At 45.8% G+C, this 24,784-nt stretch overlaps 1 protein-coding gene across 3 annotated transcripts in view; it reads right to left on the minus strand.

Annotated features, from left to right (window-relative positions):
- The window catches only part of NTRK3 (neurotrophic receptor tyrosine kinase 3), a 219,917-nt gene that overhangs the window by 53,519 nt on the left and 141,614 nt on the right, over positions 1–24,784 (minus strand). The window contains exon 13 of one of the 3 annotated variants that reach the window (XM_075045073.1): positions 16,256–18,976. The exons of the other annotated variants lie outside the window; for them this stretch is intronic. Within the exon in view, the coding sequence (XP_074901174.1) occupies positions 18,858–18,976 (119 nt within the window). The 3' untranslated portion in view covers positions 16,256–18,857. Of the gene's footprint in view, positions 1–16,255; positions 18,977–24,784 lie in introns of those variants that run through there. 3 annotated transcript variants of the gene reach the window in all.

Here is a 24,784-nt window from a genome sequence, read left to right on the forward strand (position 1 = left end):
AGAGAGATGGGGACCGACTCCAGTACCTGGCACAGGCAGCAGCCCCTCCTCAGCTGTGTGTAAGTTATGCTGAGCTGCTGCAAGGCCAGAAAAGAGCTGCCGGGTCCTTTGTAGGAAGGAGTATGGTCTCAGTAAACTCAGCCTGAGCTTTCACCTTTGCTGCCCTCTGGGTTTTGCCAGCCCTGCAGGCGTCCCAGCAGGAGGATGTCACTCGGGGCTCAGTTAATTGGCTCATGCCATGACACGAGCCTTTCTCCCAGCCCTCATCCCTGCACCGGGTCTTCTTCCCACTCCTTCTTTTGGAAGCAGCATTGAAAAACTCCCTTATCTTTGTAACAGCCTTGATTAGGCTGCAGTCCTCACCTGGAGTGACAGGCAGACACAAAATTTTGCCATGCATCACCACTGCTAGCACCCAGTGCTCCCTCCAACAGGAAACAGGATAGCTCAGCCCAGCTAGTACTTACCCCCACAGCAGGGTTGTCTCTGACCGACAGACATCCCATGGTCAATCTATTGCCCTTTTTGGCCTCACCAGCCAGATCCTGCTGGTGCCATCCTGGTTTCAGTAGTCAACCTCAGAGCCATGCTGCAGTTTGCTTGCATACCCAGGTAGATGTTGCAGCACTGGGTTCAGGTCACACTGTTAAGCTTTTCCTTGCAATTTTGAGGATTGAGGGGGGTTTGGTACTACTCTTTCAATGTTGTTCAGTCTCTGGCCTGATTTGTGGTTTGAAGGATCTAGCCACAGGCATATGCTGCTTCTGCCTAGTCCGACTCTGCTGTTATTGTCTTTCTAACAGCTTCTGATCTTAATGTGCCCCCACCATAAATGCTAAAAAAATCCAGATATATTGAATATGTTCTGGGGACTATTTGACTATTAGAAGGGTGGCATTAAAGAAAGAGGTATGGGTTGGAAGTGGTTCCAGTGCCGAACTACAGCTGTGGTCCCTAGTGCAGAACCCCCTCTGAGCAGAGTAAGAACTGGCCCCAAACTTGGGTGCAAAATGAAGAAGTATTTTTAGAAGAAACGCAGTTCCCTCCAGATGTGAAAGTGCAAAAAGACTTTCAGAAAAATCTGTTGTGACAGAATTTCTGGACCGTCTCAAAGCAGGAAATTTGGTGAGAGGGCCTGGTCTTCTGCATTTTCCAGCTAGAGCTCCAGGCAGGTTAGAAATGCTTCCGATTGTTGCCAGCCTCGCCATCATCACAAAGGAAAAGGACAATGTTGGACAAAACATAGCATCTTCTGCTTTTTTTTCCTTTTTTTGCTGCTGTGATCTCTGGGTACCTATGTCTTTTCTTGCCCCATGCCCAGTCATTCTCCCAACAACAACTTCCTTTAGTGGTCATTAAACAAGTGGCTAATGCAGCCAAACTCATGGAACAAGAAAATTCCAGAAGTGAGGCCATATGGAGTAAAAACATGAGGTGTTGAAAGACAGACCTCAGGCTCAAGTTATGATTTCATTAGAAGGCCTCTCTCCAATTTGCCCAATTTCCATCTCTCCCCTTCCTTCCCACCTCCTCCAACTCTCTTTCTCGCAGGACTGACACAGGAGGTGCATTTACATATATGGCTTGATGAGGTGTTCCCTCAGACTCATGTTTTCCTAACACCCCACATGGACCTTGCTCTGTCTTTGTTTCTGCCTGAGGTTTCCCTGGCTTTCTCCCTACTTGTTGTCTGCACAACCCCATCCCTTTTTTCATCTTGCCAACTTCTCATGCAGAAGGAAACCCCTGAAGGAGGAGTAATGTGAGACAGCTCTGCCTGCTGGGCTCTAAAATTACCGTGGTTTAGGTGATTTCGACAATTTTTACGAGGCAGCAAATTATGCAGAGAGGAATAAAGAGAAGGACGGATCATACAAAGGAATTAGCTAATCTGATGGGGATAGCAGCTGGTCCTCATTTAGCTCTCCAGGTCTGTGCATAGTTGGGGCTTCCTGTATTCCTTTGGTCTATGTCTGAGTCACAAGTAGGATGCAATGAATATTGGACTGGTGCTCCTGTGATGCTTCACACAAGGTGAAATCCACCTTTTCTCTCAGGTCCCCCTCGCTGCTGAAAAATGAGCAAGGTAATGGCAGGGCAGCTCTAGACAAGAGAAAGGAGCCCACCAGTACCCTGGGTCCATCCTGCAGAAGAGGACCTCTGAAAGGCAGTAGCTCAGTCATGCATCAACTCTGGAGCTGCTCCACAGTGGGATCTGACTCGTTTCATGGACGCTGACTGAGCAGAGGCACCATTGTGCCAACACCACCTTCCTCTCCTTGGCAGAAGCACTTGGAGGAGTGAGAAGTGAACCAGAAGAAGTTCTCCTTGGACAAGGTTTTGGAAATCCCTCAACACCAGGAGTTCAGGACTATTTAAGGAACCACATGCTCTTGTTAGGACACTGCCTTTCCTTCCCTGATGGTACTGCTTTACCGTATCCCTGCTGTGTCCTGCCTTTATTATGATTATAAATGAGAATCCACCTTGGTTTATTGTCTCTGATACTCCCAGCATGGGGAGAACATGGGGTAATAAAACACTGTATATTTGTCCATTTGTCTGTCTGTCATCTTTCAGTGATGTCTTACGCCATTATGAGCCAGATGGTTGGGGTGAATTTTCACAGAAAAACATCACAAACTTCACTGCATGCAAGAGGGAAAAAAAAAAAAAAATCCTATAGTTTTCTCCTGTGGCAAAACATCAGTGTCTGCACCAGGGGAAAAATACCCAGTTAATTCTTCTTAAGGGCCCTGGTGAGACTCAAGAAAACATTCTGCAGTGCTGGTAGCCTCAGAAGGCATGATTAATTGCAGATGGTGAAAAGGTGCATGTTCAGCTTTAACTGAACTATGTGTGAGGACTGGATGATTGCTAAGTTAGTATTCAAGACACATGCAGAAGGCAACCTACTAGGATCTTCAGCTACAAAAACAAGACTATATAAATACACTTTCATATATATATCATATATGGCTTAACAGCTTAAATTTAAATGTGTATACTGAAGTTTTAGAACAAGAACAAACTGCTAGTGGAAAGGACCAAAATGAGCAAGATTTCTGAGAAAGGAGGGAAAGGGAAATAATGTTTTTCAGTTTGCTGAGGATGCAGAGGCATAAAAAGGACCTCTCAAAGCTGGCAGTAGCAATTTGTAGATGAATATATGTGGGTGATGCTGCAGAGCACAGAGTGGGGTAGAACAGTGGAAAGATCTCCAATATGCCATTAGCTGTTTCTCCTCACTAGTCTAGGACAGGTCACATTTCATCAGAAAATGAACAAGAGTATACATGTTGCTTTCCTGAATTGTCTTAATTGGAGGGTCAGCATCAGATATTGGGATGGTAACATGGAAAAATCAGAGGCCAGTTTCCACCAATCTAATCTATCAGTTTGCCTGCAAATCCTGTTTCATTATTGCAATCTGAGCTTGGAAAGTGACCCCTTTGTATTATAAAGGTCACCCTGATGTCTTTTCTTTATCAATCAGTAAATCAAGTCCCTTAACCTTTTCCCAGGGCAGAGATTTTTCAAGCAGGTAATGGACAAACCTACCCAGATCAATATCTGAGTGTAGATGAGCACCCAAAGTTCAAAACTTCACTCAGACTTCTTGCATTTACACAGCCAGGCTGAAGTTCTGCAAACAGAGCTCACAACAAGTCATCCAAGGTCTCCAGACTAGAAACTGGAATTGTAGAGAAAGCAGATAAAATTAAAAAAATAATGAAGGAAAAAATAATTACCGAGCTGTTCAAAATCACATCTTCATTTCTGGAAGGAGTTCAGTGAAGGAAAAGATTCCTATGCTGTTCAGTTTGCTTCATTTATCCTTTCTTCATAGATAGTGCTGTGTCTCCATTGCATAAATTGCAGTCTCCCCATGCCACGTCTCCGCCGGCGTGGGTATATTCCCAGTGCTGCTCACGGTATTGTAGGAGGGCCAAAGAGGTCCCCTCTCTCTGCCTCTCTCAAATAAATCCCAAATCAGGAGAGGCACTGGGCATGTTTGGGACCTCAGCCATAGCCAGTGTTGGTGAAAAATCACTCACGTCTGTGGTGTTACAGCAGGGATGACTCTGGCTCCTGCTTTCAGTCTTTCCTTGCAGATCATTAGCAGACATTACGAAAAACACAGATGATTAAGACTGACCTCTAGGACACATCACTTTCAACCTCTTTCCAATTGGAAACACTTTTAGCAATAGCTCCTTTTTGTCTTTTGCTTTTAGAGCAGATTTCTACACAGGCTGTTATTTTAAATCCTACACCAATGCTGCTACCCCCAGTCATTAATCTCTGATGCTGGTCCTTGTCAAATACTTGCTGAAAATCTCAGTGCACTATATCCACTCAATTTCCCTTATATACAGTGGCAGTTAGCTCCTCAGGGAAAGCCAGCAGATTAGTTGAGTGTGACCTCCCACTACTTCAAGCCACATAAGTTTGGCCTTCACAGAGTGTTGCTTCTCCAGGTGTTCTCCCACAACATCCCTTAAAGTTTAAGAAGATTTCCAAGAATTTCCCAGAGCAAACATTAAACTTACTGGTCTGTCTCTTGTCCCCATTATGTCCACCACCTTCCAACTCTCATCCATCTGTCCCATTTTAGACAGGCAATCTAAAATGTCAGTGAAGAGCTTGGCGAGTCATGTGCATGCCCATAGGTGTGTACGTTACAGGATGTGCTCTCCACCAGTAGAGGATGCTCACCTTGTCCCATGCCCTTGAACACCTGGCCACTGGTATGGGGGCATCTTTCTCTTCATCCTCTATAAAGTTGGATACAATTTTGGCAGATGAAAAATATTTAATAATCCTTCTTTCCTCTTATTGCTGATATAAGGTGGCTTTCATTCTCTGTCATCAGTCTAAGTTCTCCATATATCACTCTCAAGATAAGCACTTCTCCTCTGTATCCTCTGTACCAGCTCACTGTTCTCCTCAAAACTCCAAACCCCTCCTTGCTGTGAGGCCAGTTTCATTGTCTCTCAGAGATACTTATGTGCAAAAGGACCTTGCTCTCTGAAATACACCCTCAGCATTCTGTATGGCTGCTGCTTTCTGTCACTTTGTTTTCTCCTGCTTTCTTCTTCCTCCCCTCTCTTTTCACTGTAATACTTCAGCAGTGCCCCGCCACGGCCTCTATCTCTTGCTTAGCCAGCCTGGTGTACGTCAGTCCTTTCATCCCATCTTTTATTGTCTTTATTTTTACTAGACTGAATGTTTAAGGCAGCCTTCCCAACTGTATCTTAAAGACCTGCATTAAAGCCCAGCCAGCTTTCTTCAACTCATTTTGCATTCCCTGTAAGCCTGCTCGCCGAAAGGCCAGTGGTTTTGTACGGCTGCCCTTTCTGCAGACCCTCCTCAGCACTTCAGCTCTGCAGGGAATATAACAACTGCATCCTAGGTGCTCTTCAATTTCAAGTGTATTTATTACAGCTGCTCAATTTCCTTTAATCTGTCATTTCTCCTTTCTCCTCCCCCCACAATTGCCTTCTTTTCACTGAACTGTAAGTGTACTGAAGGAGGTTTTTACCTCTGACCCTCACTGTCCGCTCCAGCCCCATCCCTGCACTGACTCACGCTGGGTGCCTTGTGCACTGATTATCCCTCATTACCCATGTGGCTTAACGCATGTGACGGGCCCTTTGCAAACAAGTGCAAATGTCGCAGACAGTACGCTCCCACTGGTGACCCCTCGGGACTAATTGAGGGAGAGAAGACAACACTTTCATGCACAAATTGCCTGTATCATCAGCACCGAGATGGAAATAAAGACCGAGAAACTCTCCCAGGCCTGTCTGAGAGAAGGAAACCTTAACAACAGAGAGTGCCTACGTCTGCCAGAGTCTTGTAAAACAATGTACTTCTGGGGGGCTAGAACTATGCTTTTATGTAGGGGATGTGTGCCCTTTGGTGACAAGGCTGAGCATAAAACCACAAGCATCCCTTCAGAGCTGGAGCAGAAACAGCCAGAGAAGCGCAGTTGATATGAAAGACATCAACATGCCTTCCTGTATGTTAAGCTGTGTGAGCACGCACACACCCTGAGGTTTAATTGGTGTATTAATGTATTAAAGCACTGACACAAACAAACAGGGACCGCTTTCATGAACTACAAAATCCTTGAGTACATTGTAATTAGCTGGGCTTGTTGAACCACTTAATAAGCAAGAGATAGCATGTGTCTGATGCCCCCACGCCTTGGCTCAGTGGGACAGACAGGCAAGTGCTTAAATATGAAACAAGTTCAGTTCTTAGGTGAACCTTTAAGAAAAACCGTTTCATTCCCTGTCATAGGGAACTTCTGCCCAGGGCAGACACAGCTGAGACCAGCACAAGGGTCACAGGCTTCTCTGGTCACAGTCCCCATTCTTCCCCTGGCGTCCTGTTCGCTGTCTGGCCGTGCACTCCCACGTGCTTCTGTATGAACTGCAACAGCCTGGGGAAGGCAACATGCTTGCTATGTTTCCCTTCCTGAAAATGGCCTCCAAACTGTATCCTTAGCAAGTCTTATTGACTACCGATTGCAAAAGTACGCTGAAAACCTTCAAATAGGGCAGATACAGAAAAAGGGAAGCAACACAGCAGGACAAAACACCACGTAGACAGCATTTCTCAGCAGATACCAAAGCTTTACAAACTAACTGTAGATTCATAGGAGTCCTTTCTCCTTTGCAATCCTGTCCTCTCATCTCACGACACAATGATTTCACAGGAGCAGTCTCACCCTTCAGCCTTGACTGGAAGGGGTTGGGGGGAAATTCATTTCCCTGTGCTTATCCAGGCCCTTTATTTGGGGACCAAACCTGGAACTTGTTGGACTAGAGGCTGTATGAAGCTCCCTGAGGATATGCCTGATCCAGTTAGAGAAGAGGAAAGAGCTGCCACATGCTTGCTCCATGACCAGGCAGCTCCAAGCCTGCATCTGGTGGTTTCCAAGCAAAGGTGGGAAGGGCTGGCACTGGGATCATGGGGGAGAAAGCGTGTTGGACATGGTGGGGGTTACCTTTTCAAATGTTGGGCTTCTTTCCTTGTGACATCTCATCTTTGGGGTATTCCGCAGGGGGAAATACCTGGTTTCTGAACCAGGTAACTAAGGAGTGTGAAGCATATGGCTGTATCTTAGCATCCGGTATGTTCATTTGGATGGGGTAAGGAGAAGTGAATATATTCACATAACTCCATATGGCACAGTGGCACTACCATGACTTTCACCAGCTCACAAAGTAGACCAAAGTAGCGAGACCCAGGAAATCATCCAAAACACAGCCCAAAAGCTTTCTGTCCAGCGAGTCATTACCAGGACTCATGCTGTGACCACCCTTTTCCCACTCCCTGAGGGGTCCCAGGAAAGGGGAAGAGTCAGCACGAACATAACCAGAGCAGGCAAGACGTGCCTAGGGTTACTCTAGGGTTACTCAGCATCCCTGAATGCAGAATGGGCAGGCAGTGCCTTAATTTTATCCCAAATTCCAGTTTACACCCACAATGATACCACCAATCCACGTGCTCCTGCGCAGTCCAGCTGGCTATCTGGCACCTGACTTAACTTTCCCCAGCACATCACCACGCACAACAGCAGCTTTCAGAGAGCAGGCAGAGAAGCTCCCTCAAACACCGCCTCCACCCAAGTCCACCACAGGCACTTGCAGTTCTGCAGCTATTCCTAGATCCCAACTGGATTCTTCTTTTCATCTTTGTTCTGCCTCCTATTCTAGTGCCGAACCCCAGGCCTGCTGCCTTGGAGCTTCCTGCAAACGATGCATTCATCCATTTTTAAAGGTGACCTTCCAACTTTAAAGGAAGTTAGCAAGCCTCACTGTCTTCATTTGCCCTCTCTTTCTTTTCAACCTGCTCTTTATTATGAATTAAAAAGGGGCCTGAAAGGTTTCGTTATTAAAAAAATAAAGTCTTTAGAAAAAGCACGTTTCCAAATCATTTTTCTCCCCGTTTTTGCAGCAGCCTTCTTGGATGTCACGATGCTTGCTTGCTGCCAGCTCTGATGGTGAAACCTGCTTGGGTGTTTGGCCTCCTCCCATCCCCACTGCTGCCTTCCATCCCTGCCCCACCACTGGCCTCCCCCTCCCTCATGTTGTCACTGCTGTTTGGCAAAGCAGTGCCCTGAAATGTTCTGGGTGAAAACTAACCTTTGAAGAAGCAGGGGTGGAAGTGGGGTTATTTTTAACTTGGATCATACTAGACACCTGGGTTAGACTGTGGCCGCATAAGCTCTTGTGCTGGCACAAATGAAGAGCAGCAAATAAATGAAGTTCTCTTTATCTCACCTTACTGCCAAAGCTGCATCTTACAAGCCCTGGGGCCATATAACAGTGGAAAGGGAAGGTGTCTCCAGCCTTTAGCAATAATAATATTTCTCTTGCCAATGAATTGGTCACAGTAATTAAAAAGGCAATAACAAAGCAACATGATAGTTTCCTGCTGTTGTACAACATTTTGCCATTTAATCAGGACAAGCAGAATCCGAATATTTACTGTAATATAACTGAAATAAGAAAGAAAACTATGATCTTATAAAATGAAAGCTCAACTTCCAGCCCTTCTCTTAGATTACAGAATTAAACCAAAAAAAAAACCACAAAGAAAAAGCAAGCAAACCAACCAACCAACCAACCAGTTTCTCTTCCACCCTTTTCACTCTTTTGGCTATGAGTTCTGCTGCTATTCAGACAGGTTGTGTTGGCTATTTCTTTTTGCCAAGAGGTCAGGACCCCACAAACCAGTGCCATGCTGTCATGCTCTGGATTTAGTCATTGGCATTTGCCTCCATCCAAGAAACCACAGACATTTTCTGTGCTGTGGACATCGGGGTACCAAGAACGAGGCTGACACCCACAAACTCATTTCATGCTGACCACCAAGTGACCACAAATGAGCAGGAGCCCTTATTCGCAGCTGGCTTGTGCCACACAGCCTGGAAGTGCTTGGCTCAGTCAGAAAGCAGCCACCCTCTCTTTCCAAACCATTCAATTACATTTTCCCCTGCTGCTGTTTGCCAGACCCAGTGTTAACCCTTCAACCCTGCTTGATCCCAGAGCATACCTAGGAATCTTTCATTCTCCATCCAAGCCAACGTGGACATGCTTTTTCTGGAAGCCCAGCTCTGCTCTCACATGCTCACTAGGACATAGCCTTTATTCCTTCAAAGGTCAACCATCAAGCTGCACAAGGGAAGCAGCTGATTAGGTCCTTGCTACAATTATATACTCAAAGTAGGGGAGTACTTCAGATTTTTAGGAGAAAAGAGGGCTTTGCAAAGCAAAGGCAAGATTGCAAGGAGAAGGTGCTACCAGGTCGAGATTTAGTACACTAATGGAAGGTTCCTTGCCTCACACCCTCAGCCTTTCCTTAGCTCTCTCTGATGCTCAGTTTCATCTTTGGGCTATGAATGATTAATGGAGCCTTAAAATATATATAGTCTATGTCTCCTAGAACAAAGAGTCTTTATTCAGGGGGTTGTGAGGGAGCAGGAAGCAGCATGTGCGATGCCTGCACTTGGGCTGGGATGTCCCTTGGGAAAGGACCCTTGTGGCTCCTTGCTTCTTTCCAAACCCAGAAACTGTTCTGAGCTTGAAGCTGAGCTCTGCGGGAGACCCCAGCTCAGTCTCTACAACACAGGGACGTGCTTGCTGCTGAGGGTCTCAAGAATTGCTTTCTTGAATCACACCCAGGACCAGCTCAGAGCCAGGCTCTTCTCACCCATCCCTGGCAGCTGGAGTGCACAGATACCACCGGTGCACTGTGGGGGACTTAAATCACTCATGCAGGATTACAGATGGAGAAGCTGCAGCAAAAACTCACCTCTGTGTCACAGCCTAATCCACTGAAGACTTTACCATCCTGATTTCCAGTTCTCTGCCTTTCGCAGTAGATCACAGTGAATGATTGTGTCTCTTCCCTTGGAAATCCAGCACCACCTTTCCACCATCAATATTTGATTCCTACTATGCATGCAAACACAAACATACACACAGCCCTGCACCACGATCAGCAAACATCTACTTACTTCTCCAGACAAGAACATCACTTCAGGCAATTCCAATGATGTTATGTCAAAGTAACCTTTCCAATTGAAGAGATGGCCATCCTCTGAGTTCTTGTTGTGGAACCTAAGCATGGGCCTGGGTAACATCTGGTGAAAGCTCCAAGCCCATGAGGATCCATCTTTACTCAGAAGGGAGAGGTCTCAGACAGGGCAGGCTTGGCAGCAAAGTCGACTCTCCGTGGCTCGTGTCCAGCAAGCTATGGGATGCCTCCTTCCCTGTGCTGGCAGGCCAACGGCCCAGGAAGCTGGCAAACCTGAGCTTCACAGTGCTATAAACTAATGGCACAGACATGCCCCAAAAGGTTGAACCATCCCTTCAAGGGATCACCCACATATATTCCTGTGCAGCCCATTTGTTTTCAGTGGTCCTTTCACGATCAAAAAGCCAGATTTCAGTCTATGCTGTATCTCATGATAACCACATTTCCTTGCTATTTGGAGTCTTAAAGATCTTCTTCCTTCAGAGGGACATTTTTGATCCTTACCCATTTGGGTGTACCTGATGATATCTTTTATGATCAGGAGTCTTCTTTATTTTCTAAGGGTGATTCTGGTTTTTTGGTAGGAGATGTTCTTCGTCTTGTAAGACTGCTATTGATATCAATCTGCCCATTTTCTCTGAGGCTCAGGCCAGCATCATTGAATCCAGGGAAGGAAATTCGGCACAAGATTAGATGTTTCACACGTTACAGTCATGCAGAGGAGCTTAAGGACCTACACAGAGCAGTACCCAACTCCCAGAAGTCCTCTCTGAGGTTAACAGGATTAAACTGAACTTTCAGTCTAGTCACAGGACAGTATTTTCATCCAAGATGCACTGTCAGGGACTTTGCTGCCTTTTTCTGAAGCTGTGGCTATACAGATCTTCTGCTGGAACTGAGTGGTAAGTGTTTCATATGGCTGCAAAAGAGGCGATCCATCTGTAATGCATGCTCTGCTGGCACCAGGCAGAAGGGTTAAGGCACACCAGGGTCTTTTTTGCTTATTGCCGAGACTGGCACCTATCATTTAGTAGCCACCCTTGCAGATTTGTGCTAAAGGAACAAACAGCCGTGCCAAACACCTCCAGCAGCTCTGCCATCTACCTGCTGGCATCCCAGCTGCGTCCTCCAGCCACCAGCCCTGACCTGGGCAGTCAAACAGGAGCAATGGTGGGTGTTAACCCCAGTCTCCAGCAGCACTTGGCTCTTCTGGTTTTCTGCTCTCACACAGTGCCAGATCTGCAGCATTTCCAGCCAGAAGAGCCCCTGCTAGTTCCTGAGCAGGGACTGACAGTTTCTTACTGATACTGTCTAATGCAGTCAGTTATCCTTTATGCATTTAGAGCAGATCCATCAAAATAATTCCTGCTAGAGGTCTGAATTCAGCATATTACACACAATAGCTCCCTGGAAGGAGAAAAATGACACTTACCTGTCTTTAAGGGAGTCCCTTCTCAGTCGCCTGCAACGTCTGTGCATTGTGAGATGTGATGGCTTTGGGGGACATGTACCTCTGGAGTTGTTCTAGCAGTGCTGAGCATATGACTGGAACTTAAACACTCTTAAACTTGCAGCCCCCTCTGGTACCATTTGACAAACAAATGTGTCTCAGGAAACACAAAGCAAACCTGCAGCCACCTTCAGCAGCCTATGGCAGACTGGACCAGGCACTAGCAAGGAAGGAGTGACTGTGCGCAACTGCTCCTATCGTCCCCAAATATCGCTTGGCACTGATGCAGCAAAACGAAAATGCTCTGTTGATCCAATATATCTCTAAAATGACCAGGCAACAAGGCTTCATGAGGAAATCTGTGCAGAGGTACAACTCTTTAGCCTGGCAAGACAAGCTCACATTGGTAGTGTTTGAAATGTGCAGACTGCCTTATCATGATGTCACCTTACAACCCTGTTACTGGCACCAGGGACTGAATCCCAGCAGGACCAGGCCCTGGACACATGCAGAACTTCAACTTGCAAGACCATGAGCTCCTTCTCTCTTGTACCAGGCGTTGCAATATATTCCACCACCTCACCGGTCTAGTCCACAGACTGCAAACATCCCTCCCTCCCTCTCCCAATTATCTTAATAAACAGCCTGGACACATCTCTGACTCACTTAAGATAATGATGACCTGGCCATGATTAGCTTATTCAGACATCCTGGCAGTTTACCGAGCCTTATGCGACTCTGGTCTGGCTCTTTCTGACTTCTCATGAAAGAGGCTGACCTCCAGCAGCAGCTGTGCTGCAATCAGTGGATGGAGACCCACATACAGATCAGACACAGGCTGCTCCCAAACTTCAGGCTGGAGCCATGAAGGCTACTTGCTCTGAAAACCAGCTCTTAACTACTCCAAAGGCCTGGGGAATAGCAGTTTTTCTTGCCTGCACACAGACCTGGTGGAGTGGTACCAGTCCCAAGATACGAAACAGAAACATGGGGTTAAGGACAACCCCAAATACCAGATTACCAAAGAGCATCTCTGCATATTACTTTTCTGGTTGCCTGTCTGAAACATTCACTCGCCCAATCTCAGAGCAAAAGCAGTACCAGTCAGCCAGTCACGTAACATGAATACTGTAAGCAAACCCTTGGAGGAAAAAGGCCAAACAGTCTGAAATCATAAGCAAATCCTTACAAAAAGTCAACTCATCTGCAGGAATTGGGCACAGGTCACAAATGACTCACTAACAGCAGAGCAAATCATTTAACCAGCACTTGGAACAAATCCCTCCACTTTGTAGAGAACAACCAAAATTTATTCCTGCTGATTAGTCAGCAGTTACACTCACAAGTTCAAAATTAATATCAAAGTTCAAAATGTAGTTGTCTTGTACTTGCACTCTGCTTTACTGCTGGAGAGACCTTCATCTTCTCTTAGCGAAGGAATCATCCCGCATTTATTTACCAGGGCTGAGAGTGTGGGTTGGATTTATTCTAGGTCTTAACTGGACAAATTCAAAGCCTGAACTCCACCTCAAACTGCTGCCTGGCAAAAGCTCAGTTAACACTCTCTTGAATTTCTGTACTGATTGCAGTAAAAACAGGCACTTACCACTTCTCTGGGAACCAATTACCAAATCCCAATAAGGAAGACGGACAAACAACCCCCAAAATTCCAATGGTGCATCGAAGGAGGTGAAATTCAGGAAGGAAGAACAACGCCAGGAACTGACACAACCAAACCAAGCTCCCAGCAGAACCAGAAAAGTGTTGTATCTGCATCCCCAGGCCCTCTGTGTCTTCCCCACATCAGTTTACAAGAAACACAAAGGAAGCCACATCGGGCAAATTAACTTATTTTTACCATTGGGTTTCCTATGTTGTTTTTTAGGGGTCAAGGCAAAGCAGTATCTATGTGATTCCCCATGGTGTGGACACAGGGTAGGGTGTCCTACAGCCTGCAGTGCACCCCTGTGGCACAACAAACTCAGGCCCCCAGAGACGTGGGGCCAGTGGCTGATGCTCTGTGGCATCAGACCACATGCTGGCACCACCAAGGAGCCTGCCTGCCTGCCATGAGGAGGGCGGGAGGGGGTGGACATTGGAGAAACCACAAAAGATACAGGCAAAGCAAAATGCACCACAACAGCAGAGGAAAATAGGTTGCCACTTCACCAGGTAAAGCACCTTTTCCAGCTGTGTGTGTGCCAGTCTCCTGTCATACTCTTTGCCCTTCAAAGCGGCTGTGTGCACTTTCCTACAGCTTGTTAAACTTTTCCACCAATTGATTAGGGTCTGCAGGCACTGGTAAATACACAGTTAATAAGGACTCTTTGACTCATCACGTAAACTGCACCAGAAGCACTTCGAAATGTTAAGCAAAAATGAAGTCACCCGGCATTGATTTCTTGCATGCTCTCTTCCTGCTGCTCCACCAAACCTGTGGGTTTTAGCTTTACTACTGTGTCTAGGCCTCTTTATCCTCTGCTAATGCCAGGGCTTAACCCCAAGGATCTGCAGCTTGTTCTGGGTACAAATCAGAGCAGAGTGGTGATGCAGTGATGCAGTTTGCTGAAACAGCAGAAGCACCTTCCTCTGACTGTCCACAGCTCCTGGGACTTCTGCCCCTGCCTCCCTGGACAGCAGGGCACAGACACATGCTGGAAAGGCCAAAGACTTGGTGGCAGAGAAAACCACCACTTTCAAAAGAAACTTCAGCCTCTTGGGAAAGAAGGGCTGGCTCCTTAAAAGCACATTTAAATAAACAAAAGAGCAGCAAAGAACATCAAGACTCAGCTGGTGCAAATTGGATAAGCAACTACGGGGACTCAATATACCCCAATCTTGACCTACAGTGTCACACACATCAAACACTTGCCTGCAGCAAGTCCAAGCCCAAGGTCCCACCGGGCCATGCATTGCTTCCATCATGCAGAGAGGTATTGTGCTAGAATCATACTGTGCCCATCACACTCACTCCAGGCATGAACTAAAAGAAATGTGACTCCATCTTTTTAGAGTCAAAACACAAGAAAACAAAACTTTGCTTCTCTGCTTGTTCACATGCAGGCTCCACGCTCTACAAGAACTGAGAAGGCAGGCTTGTGATTTTCAGGTGGAGCTGATATGTGCCACTGCCTGCACCCTACCAAAACAGTAAACCAAGCTCCTTCAGTAATAAGCTCTGTAAACAGCTCAAGAGTCATTTGAAGCCAGTGTGGGGAGGCAGAGCAGGACAACAGTATCAACTCACAGTCCAGCTGTCTCAAAGAGCATAGAGCCTCCACATGGGTACATCAGGCAACAGAGGTGACCAAGAAGCAAGCACAAGGAAAACCAAGTACCCAACCCCTCTGCAACGCATGTCAGAGCCCGTGGGCAGAGTTAAGCTAGCTCCTTGGGAACTGGCAGCATCAAAAACATTGTGGGAACTCATTTGTAAGGAATCAGTTTCCCTGAAATACAAAGCAAAGTGAACTAAGGCTGACCATACCATTAGTCTAAGTAACTGGCTAATTGACCCCCTGTTTGCAATGTTTCTGCACTGTGAAATGTAACAGACCTGGGAGTAGTGGGGAGGAAAAGGCAGAGCTTCCAACACCCATGTTTGTTTCCCACGCCTCAGAAGGGAAAGGGAAATGGGGATGAAATCTGATGCAGCTCAGCTGCCTATCCCATGTGTAAAGTTATATGTCAGGAGACAACCATTTGTCTCGGGCATTGCAGACATCCCTGGAAAGGTAAAGATCTCATCCATCACCTAATCCTGTGAACCACAGCACCCAATCGCTTCTAGAGGCATACTCATTAGAAGGGAACAGCATGCAGAAATTCACTCATAGCATCATTTTGAGACATTTGCTTGAAAGTCATGCCAGGAAGTTATAGGAACAGAAGGATGCTGGAAAACATGTTTCTATTTTGCTCATCAAAACTCTCACCAGGTTTTCTAAGAGGGTTCCAGCATCATCCTCCAATATCACCTCAAACACAACCTCAGCCTCATGCCCACAGTCACCTGCAGGCTGGCATAGCAGCTTTAAGTTGCATAAATGACATCTCCCGTTAACAATACTAACACACAGCCACTAAGACACATCCTCATGCCGAGCCCTGCATGCTGCAGAGTAGTTCCCCTCTCCTCCTGGAGCAACCAACCATCCTTACGTGAACTCCTGATGAGGAACCCAAGTGCAGGGCTCACCTGTACCCCTCCACCTCTACATCAAACACATCCTTGCTAGCTTAATAGGAGGCTAATTGCCCCTGATGAAGGGACAACAGGTCAACACCCAACAGGAGAGCAATTTGCACACCCAAGCAGGGAGACCTGCAACAACAGCATGTTCTGAAACAAGAGCACTGCTCCCAGAACAATCTTTCAGTGTCAAGCTCCCTGAGAGATAAAGCTCCTAATAAAACTCCTTCCACTAAGTGTAGAAGCTTGTCTTGGCAAATCCTGACATCATCTCCCAGCAGTACTGCCTTGTCCCTAAGAATATGACCATTTTGAGCTACAAAAGCCAACAGGTTGTCAACTGAGATCATCAGCAGCTAAGCTCTCAGGCAAGAAAACATCTTCGTGTCTGATGAGAGTGACAGAAGCAAGAGCTACACCTGAGCAATGTTCACATCAGAACTGTAAATCCCACCCTCCACAACCCCCCGAAGAAGCAAACGAACCAGACTCCCCACACATGGACCATCTCATGAAGAAGTAGACTATAGGACGTGTCATTCTGAATATTTATTTATTTTGTCTTCAAAGAAGAGACCTGATGCAGCTGTTTCGTTAGAAAATAAAGTGTTTATTAAGAAACTAGACATTGAACACCCCTAGAGTCTCTGTGAAAAGGGACCGTCCCATTTCCCATTAGCACAGGATGATAGTTATGGCAAGATAAGAATGCTCAAAGATGGAGGAGTCTCATTGACAGAAAATGAGGTAATGATTTACAATAATTAAAAAATAAAATAAAATTTAAAAAAAAAAACATCCTTAGACTTGCTACTTAAAGCCACCAATCGCAAACGGCCATGACTGGCTTTTGTTTTCAGCAGTGAGGAACCAGAGATTTTAATTGGTGTTAAACAAATTGAGACATTGATCACAGTGGGGAGAACTGCTTTAAATTATGCTGTACGGTCCAGAGGATTTCTTCTAAGCAGAGATGGACCTGAGCTGCAAAATTCAACCCTTCCTCTGCTAGGGTGTTTGGATATAGGCTTCTGGTCCAGGCCCACAGATGTATCTCTAAGACTGATACATACAGTTGAGAGCAGAGTCCCCTGAACAGTGCTAGGGAGAGGAGACAGTTCAGACGGACAAGACATCCCCAGGTCAGGTGGGCGACTTCCAGGAGATGGGGAAATTCAGTTCAGACAAGCACCCAGTGATTCACACGCTTGGCGAAGCTCCTCCTCACTCTGTGAATCTGCAGAATTGAGGTGTCAATAACACATGGCCGCAGGTCCTCTCTGGCGGTGCACCTCTTGCATTTCCAGCTCCGATACGGGCAGGAAACGTTGTTGGGAGTTTTGGTCATGGTTTCTGAAGCCATCCAACCTGAGCCAAGCCTCCTCGTCCTAATGCAGATGACCCCCTAAGGCATGTCCATTAACTTAAAGCAATCTGCTACCGTTTCTCCTGTACTCTTCTATTGCACTTTACCTTTTTATGCGAATGAACCAGGAGAAGAAGCGAGAATGGAATATTCCCAGGGACATCCCTATGGGAAAGCTGATAATAAAACCTCCTGGCAATCTCCAGGGTGGTTCATGCAGGTCACCTGTAAAGGCAGGATGAAGCAGAACATCCCATTCTGAGGCTTCTGCTCAGTTCTGGCGGAGGGGGACTGTGAGTCTTTCCAGTGGCAGTGACCCTTCAGGGCTGGTGATTTAGAGACATCCCTGATGTGATAAGGTTGTCTCAGGCCACCAAGAAGGCAAGCAAAGCTGAGTGGCTGGTGAGCAAGCTCCTGGTTCAATACTCCTCTCAGAAAAAGATCTGGCCACACCTGAAGCTTTTGGAAGGTTTTTTTCCTCTAGAGGAAAATCTGCCTTGCTTATAGGTTATCACTGATATGTGTGAGCAAATCTGTACTTCCCATACACGTGACGTCCAGAGAGTCCAAGGAAAGCCCTGCAAGTTGCCGCGAGGGCAGCTGGTTTCTCTTGAGGACAGGATCAAAGGGTTTACTTTTCCATCTGAGAGGCTTTGGATGAAGTAAGACAAAAGTGGGATGGGAGAGGGGGAGAGAATATGAATATCGGCCAGAGAACAGGATCAATATTCCTGTTTATGCCAGAGAAGAAGCAACAGAATACTTATTTTCCCTCTCCTTCAGTCAGCCTCGAGCTGATGGTTCTGAGTACGTGACTGGGTTACAATCAATCTCTAGTTGGGTGGGAATACAGGGGAGAGCTATAGGGGGCTGGAAAAGGCCCAGCAACTGGGACCTGCGTGCGTCTGATATGCTTTTCCACTTTGCTTACTGCCCTAGTCCTGGCAAGGACACAGACCCTCCTGCGCTATGGATTCTCCATCCATGCGGGAAGTCCAGGCAACTACTCAGATAAAGCTCATCATTCAAGCAGCAGGGAGAGACCAGAGTACGACAACGATATAGTCAGATCCAACGAGCCGCTCTAACACACACAGACAGACAGACAAACAAAAAAAGCCTCCTAGAATATGTGCACTTCAAAGATAACCACATTCTCTTCCTGTCAGAGAAGTAAGATTTTTTTTTTCTTTCCATTATTATTCCTTCCAACATTATGTTCTGTGCAAGAACTGGGAGCGGGGCTGCCTTTGTTCTTACCAAAAGTCTTCATTCTGCTTTAGTTTCTTCCAGGCTCCCCGCCTCAGCTCGCTCTGGGAGACCTCCCATGGCGGTGCCACATAAGAGGTGATGGCGGCATTCACTGGGTGTTGCGAAGACACAAGCTTACAAGGAAAACTCCAAGCAGGGAGGACATGACTAAAGATGTCAGTTTGGTTGGCTTGGTTGGTTTTGTTTTGTGTTTTATTTTAAAGCAAAAGTACAATTATTTACTGTGTTATTAGGATGACTCCTTTCAATTGGGTTTTAATTCTCTTTATTTGCTCTCATTGCTGCTGTTGTGCCTTGCAGGAATATTTAACGAACACAGCGACCACTGGAGGAAAAGAACAACCCTGTTATCTGGTGACAGAAAACCACAGTTTCAGTTGGCTTTAACGTGTGTACAGGCAGGGCTGTAGAGTCCTATTAGGAGGAGACCTCAATCCATACAGACCACGCTTACTGCTTCCCACCATTTTGAGGGCACAGCCTATAAACTTGACATCAGAACAGGGACTTTTAAGGAGTTTTTAAAAGCCATGACGTCCTTTGCTGAAATAAACACTGACATCCTCAACATAAATGCCTTGGTTAAGAGGTTTGGAATGTCCAGGGAGGCTTATTGGATTCAACATAATTTCTCTGAAACCTAAAGGGGAAAAAAAAACAGAAAAAAGAAAAAAGCAAAATAAAGTAAACGAAAAAACAAAAAAGAGCAAAACTAGAAAAAAAGAGAGAGATATCGACACACATGTAATTATTAAAAATGAACCAAATGAATAACCAGCAAACAGCTGCTGTTAAATTAAAGCCAAAACACCCTCTCTGGGCAGGGCTACCTCGCTCTGGCTTTCCATAAAGAACAGGCAATTATTTCATGTGGTGTGTGCAGGCACAAGTGCTCGGAGGACAAAGGGCATGCAAGCAGTCTGGACAGAGAACCGGGAACAACTCTCTTCTAGAGGTTCCCACTAATCAGGGGTGGAAAAGTCCTCATTCCTACCTAGTCCATCTTTCCCCTAGGCAGGGAGTGAGGAAAACGGAGAATCCTTCCTATGTCTACTTTTTTCTCATGATTTATTTAGCCTGGCTTGACATTTCTGAGGCCAAAGAGTACCATTGTGAGGCTGGGGAGACCTGACTTTCATAACCCCATAGACTTCCTTAGCCCCAGTTGTCCCAACTACACCAAAACCTGCACACTGGAAGGACGCATCTTCCCCTTACACAACCCCACCCCTTTAAAAGTAATTTGAAGGTTTCGGATTTGCCAGAAATACTGGCCGGATGAAAAGGAAAAATAAGTGGAGCAGAGAACATAGGCATGTTCCTTCCTTCAGTCCCAATGAACTTACTGAGCAAATATAACGTTTTCAAGGGCTGTATTAACCATCTCTTCATAACGCTCCTGTCATGGGATGCCCCAGTCAGGGAAACCCACTACTAGCATGTTTCTAATATAGAAATGATTAGATGCTAATCATTATTAAAGATTAACATTATTCCCTGAACCTAAATAAATGCAAATATTCAGGACTTGTCAGAGAAAAGTTCTCTGGACTGGAGGGAGCAAACCTGTTGTGGAGCACTGGATGTGAGCTCCAGGAGGGAATCCTTCTGCCAAGACATCCAGTCCCACAGCCCTCTCCTCAAGATCTGACTGAAGGAGGGCACATTCTGGTTCACTGTTGGGACACATCCTGATATTTAGCCTACATTTCCCTTCTTCCTGACTTGATCCCTTGTTTCCTATCATCCTTTGAGCTAAGTGCTGCAAGTGCTTGCAGAAAAGACCCATGCATTTGTCTTCAGGTGTCAGGTTATGATTTTTTACATTACTTTCTCAGACACCCATTTGTAACTGTATTTCTACATCTGAGGCCATCCCAATGGACTGCAAAGAGACATGGCAGGAACAGGCATAGGTCACTGAAGGGAGCTGCTAAGACTGCAGTGAAGTTGCTCTTAGCTCAGATCAAGTATGTGGACATAAGAGGCTCCTATGCCAGCTTACCAAAATCCCCAATACAGATCCACCCAGTTGCCAGGACCAAGACGCATGGCAGAATCCTGGGATTGCTCTAATCTGTCCCAACTTCTAATGGGCCCAAAGGGTTTTTCCAAGAAAATTACTGGGATGTCTTGGCTACACAATTGCTCTAAGGTCTGCAAAATGCTCCTGCATCTCATACAGTCACAGGATCCTCAACAGATCAGGCAAGTTAGCCCACGTCTGGCAGCACTAGAGCAGCATGGAGCAGCTTGGATGCCCTTGTGAATTGATCTCAATAGGAAAGGTGCTTTCTACTAGGCTAGGAACAGAAAGTTTCTCAGACCAAATCTACCCCAGCCAGAAGATTTTTTTTTTCCTATTTCTTCTTTCTGTTTTTTCTTTTATATCTATTTATATTTCTTCCCTGCACTATCTTATTACATCTGCTCATCAAAAAGCATGCCTCTTTTGATGAACCTGAGGATGCAGATAAAAGCTGTTTGTTTGGTTTGGAACTGTTTAAACTTGTTTGGGGGAAACTATCTGTTATTCTCAGTGGCCCTGAAGGGCTGATCCACGTGGGATAGTAAGCCAGGCTCAGCTTCGCTTCATGTGTCATAAACAAAATTCATAGGCAAATTCCAAGTGTTGAAATATCATTAGTAGTGAGAAAGAGCCTAGCTCAACTCTCAGAGCCAAAGCAGAGTTTAAAGTGCTGATGCTTGGAAATGTGTATGTAAACTAAGTCCATTTCTTATCAGAGTCACTGGGAGACAAATAAACATGGCATCCCTGAACGTCACTATTTATCGTGTTTTGTTTTTCATAATATAAATATATTTTATGGCCACCAAAGGATAGCTGGGAAAGTCTATACTCAACAATACCAAGTATCTCCAAGGAGCACTCCTGTCTGCTTTATTTTCTTTGCATTTCTTAGCTCTGCTAAATTAAGGCAATTCCACTTCTGCCGGACCACATCCAACAGACCTAAAAACCCACTGGGGACACACAGCCTCAGAAAAGGGACATGTGAAAGATCAGCAAGACTTAAGGCTGGGGACGCTGAGGGCTTTGCTTTTTGTCATCAGTGCTATGCTGTGAATCCCAGCTACAGGGATCTCCAGTGACAGCAGGGTCCTTGCAGAATGGGACTGCAGTAGGGGTTACCCCAAAACTGACGTGCAGTCACTACTGAGGGATGATAAGGAACGCGGCAGGAGGACAGCCTACATTTCTGAAGCTTAGGGACTGAACGCACATACCACTGACTCAGGAAAGCAATGCAGCATCGGTCATTTTGGCATCCTCGCCTTCTGATTTATTAAAGTCCCCAAAGAATCTGAAAAAAACCCATGCTTCTCTCCTGACTGGTTTTCTCTCTTTCCTCACTGCTGTCTCCCACTGCTACCTTCAACCCCATTCTCTTGTATGGAGCAGAAACCAACAAGGCTCTTGCTAGGTTTATGTCTTTGCTGTCGGATGTGAGATGGATGATGTTCACTGAGATGTCCAGGGTTAAAATGGGTGAATCTCAACAGGTTCAGAGTTTGGATGCTGCTACGACAAATGTCATCTTTCTGCCATCAAAGCTACTAACTCCTGCAAAATTATCTTGGAAATGTCTTAAAGAACGTGGGGGGGTTGTTTAACTTCTTTTTTTCCAAAAGAAACAAAGAAAGACAAAGAAAAGTGTTCTCCTTCCTAGAAGGAGTTGGGGAAATTTTAAAAACAATTCCATTTGTGGAGTTTCACATTTGTCAGTGCTAGCTGGAAAATGGGAGGAAAATTACTATCTTTGACATTGGTTGTAGATTTGGAGGGCAACTCCTATATACAAGCCTGAAAATAGTAAGGAGGTAAAAAAACCCACCCTGTAGATTCAAATCAAAAACATCTCCAAAGACCTACAAAACTGGGAAGGGTCTAACAGATCAAACTTCATGCTTCTCCCTGTTCTAGTGAGACCACTTTTTAAATAAAAACATGATACTGTCTCTACTAATAGCCATGGTATGGTAGTGGAATAAATGTATGGAGAGTGTTGGAAAGCAGGGAAGGAGGAATGAGCTCAGATTTGCTGTGCAGCTCTAACAGCTTGAGATGGAGGGGGCAGATGGGGCATTTCTCTAAGCAGGCTGGAAGGATGTGGCAATGAAAGGACAAGAAAATTGAAGGCAACCAAACCATGCAATCAGGTTTTGTCCTCAACCCTGGCCATCCACTTAGTCCTCCAGAGCTGTCATGCATTTCCCAACATCCTGGCTAGTGGGTCTCAGCCACTCTGCCCCATGAGACATACCCAATCCAGCCTACGATAAGAACAGTGCCCTGCAATGAACACCCTTCCTCCACTGACTGAGAGCAAGACTAAGGAGACAAACCAGATAATTTCACCTTGCATTCAGTGTTTGCCTTCTGGTAAAATTGAAACCATTCAAATATACCATGCTTCTAGGACTTTTGAGATCTGAAGCTGCTCCAGGTCACCTGAGAAGAGCAGCAGGGAACATGACACAGGGAGGTGAGGGAACGACGCAGAAAATGATGCACAACTCCTCACAGCAGCCCCATCCGCCACAGCAGGAACGGTGCAGCCCAGTTTTGAAACACGGGGATGGAAACTGCGTCTAAAACAGCAGCATAAATTGCTGTGGGAACGGATGAGAAAAGCAATGGGATGCCATGTAACACCTGGCAAAAATGGGTTAAACAAAAATAGCAAATTAGGGGCAATGAGCTGGCCAAACACAACACTGCTATCCACACAGCCCACGTTAGGCAACAGAGCTTTGATCTCCCTTCTGTGTTACAGAAGGATTTATGATTTAAAAGAAAAGCAATAGGAGACTCCAACAACAGTGTACATTTTATCTTTCTCTATGCACAGATATGAAGTATGAATAGCATCAAAGAAGGCATGAAAACCATAAAGCCTGGCCTGTATCCAGAGCAAAGGAAACAGCCATCCGTCTAGTCAAAGCTAGGACTGACATGTCTATATCTGAGGGGAAAGCAACACAGCAATCCAGGTTTCCTGTCATGGATGGATTCATCTGCAGGGCTATGATGCAAAACCCTCTGTTTTTTTCTCCCCCCACAACATATAGCAGGGTGAGATGCAACCCAGCCTAAGGCCTCGCTTGCCACAACAAAGCAGGTCACAGAAGCTCAGCAGAAGCACACCCTGAGGTTCTCCCTGATGCTATCAGCTGTGGATAAGCACATCATCTCCTCTACCGTCCAAGTAAAGCCAAAGAGCCTAGACCTCCTCTCATTTACACCAGCCCAACGCTGCTGACCACGATGGAGAACCACAGGAAAATTCAGCCCACAGATGAATTTCACACTGATACACAGACCTCAAGCAGCTCTTCAAGTAGGTAACAGCTCTTTTAAGATTCACAGAAAGGCACTGAGAGCTACAGAAATGCTTATGATTTTTCATTTTCATGGCAACAGGGTCCTTATTCCCCTCCACAGCAGCTCACCTTGTATCTTTGTTCATTTTCCATGGTTTAACCTCAGGCATAAGAGTCTCCCACTTTAGCCAATGAGACTTGACGTCACTGGAAACCTCTTGGGAATGTGATAGATGGAGCTCTAGCTACAGTTTGTGGTATCTTCATCTTCTCCACAACCCAAAATCATGAGCAGGGGATTGCAGCACTGCATATGTTTTTGAGGGCAGGAAAGGGAAGAGACGGGCTGAGAGCAAGAAAAACAGCAGAAGCAAATGGGTCCAGAAGATCCCATTTCCACACAGATTTCTCTCATGTTTAACTAGAGCAGAAGAAGGGGTAGGAGAATACCGCAGACACTCAACAGCTGAACAATGTTCCTTGAGAAAAGGGCAGCATTTGCAGCTTTCCACGCAGTGAACTCTTTAAGACTATGTAAAATTCATTAAACCTTTGGTCGGAGGAATTCCAGTATCTGTTGCACTTCTACTGTTGCCGCCGTTAATGTGGGCCATGTCCATATTAGCCAGGATCACAAGTTTGTTTTCTCTGGAACTCCTTCATGGATGGAGTAGTTCCAAGATACTAAATGATGTAGCCTGATAGCTCAGGAGGCAGAGCTCCAAGATTCCCCACCAATCCCCCTTAGGAAAAGGCCCAAAGTAGGAAAGCACTTACCAGGGTATAAAATAAAAAATAACAAGAAAAAAAATATTCAGAAATCTATTTGAGACCAAGGACAAAACAAAAAGGCTATTTTCAGGTCTGAGATGCCCTGTGATTTGAGTCAAAGCTACCCTCCCTGACCAGAGACACAGCCAATGCTTTTCTCTAGACTGCACAGAGGTGCAGCTATTTAAAGCCACTCAGAGGCCCACTGCATGATGGAAAGCAGCCAGATCAGTTGGGCCTCTTCGGTTTTGTTTTCGTTAGATTGAAGCCAGAGTATCTGAAATGACTTGTAAGAGGACCAGGGAAGGGGGAAGGGCTGGGCACCCAGCAG

The sequence above is a fragment of the Buteo buteo genome, chromosome 13 (genome assembly GCF_964188355.1).
Source record: "Buteo buteo chromosome 13, bButBut1.hap1.1, whole genome shotgun sequence".
Classification (NCBI taxonomy): domain Eukaryota; kingdom Metazoa; phylum Chordata; class Aves; order Accipitriformes; family Accipitridae; genus Buteo; species Buteo buteo.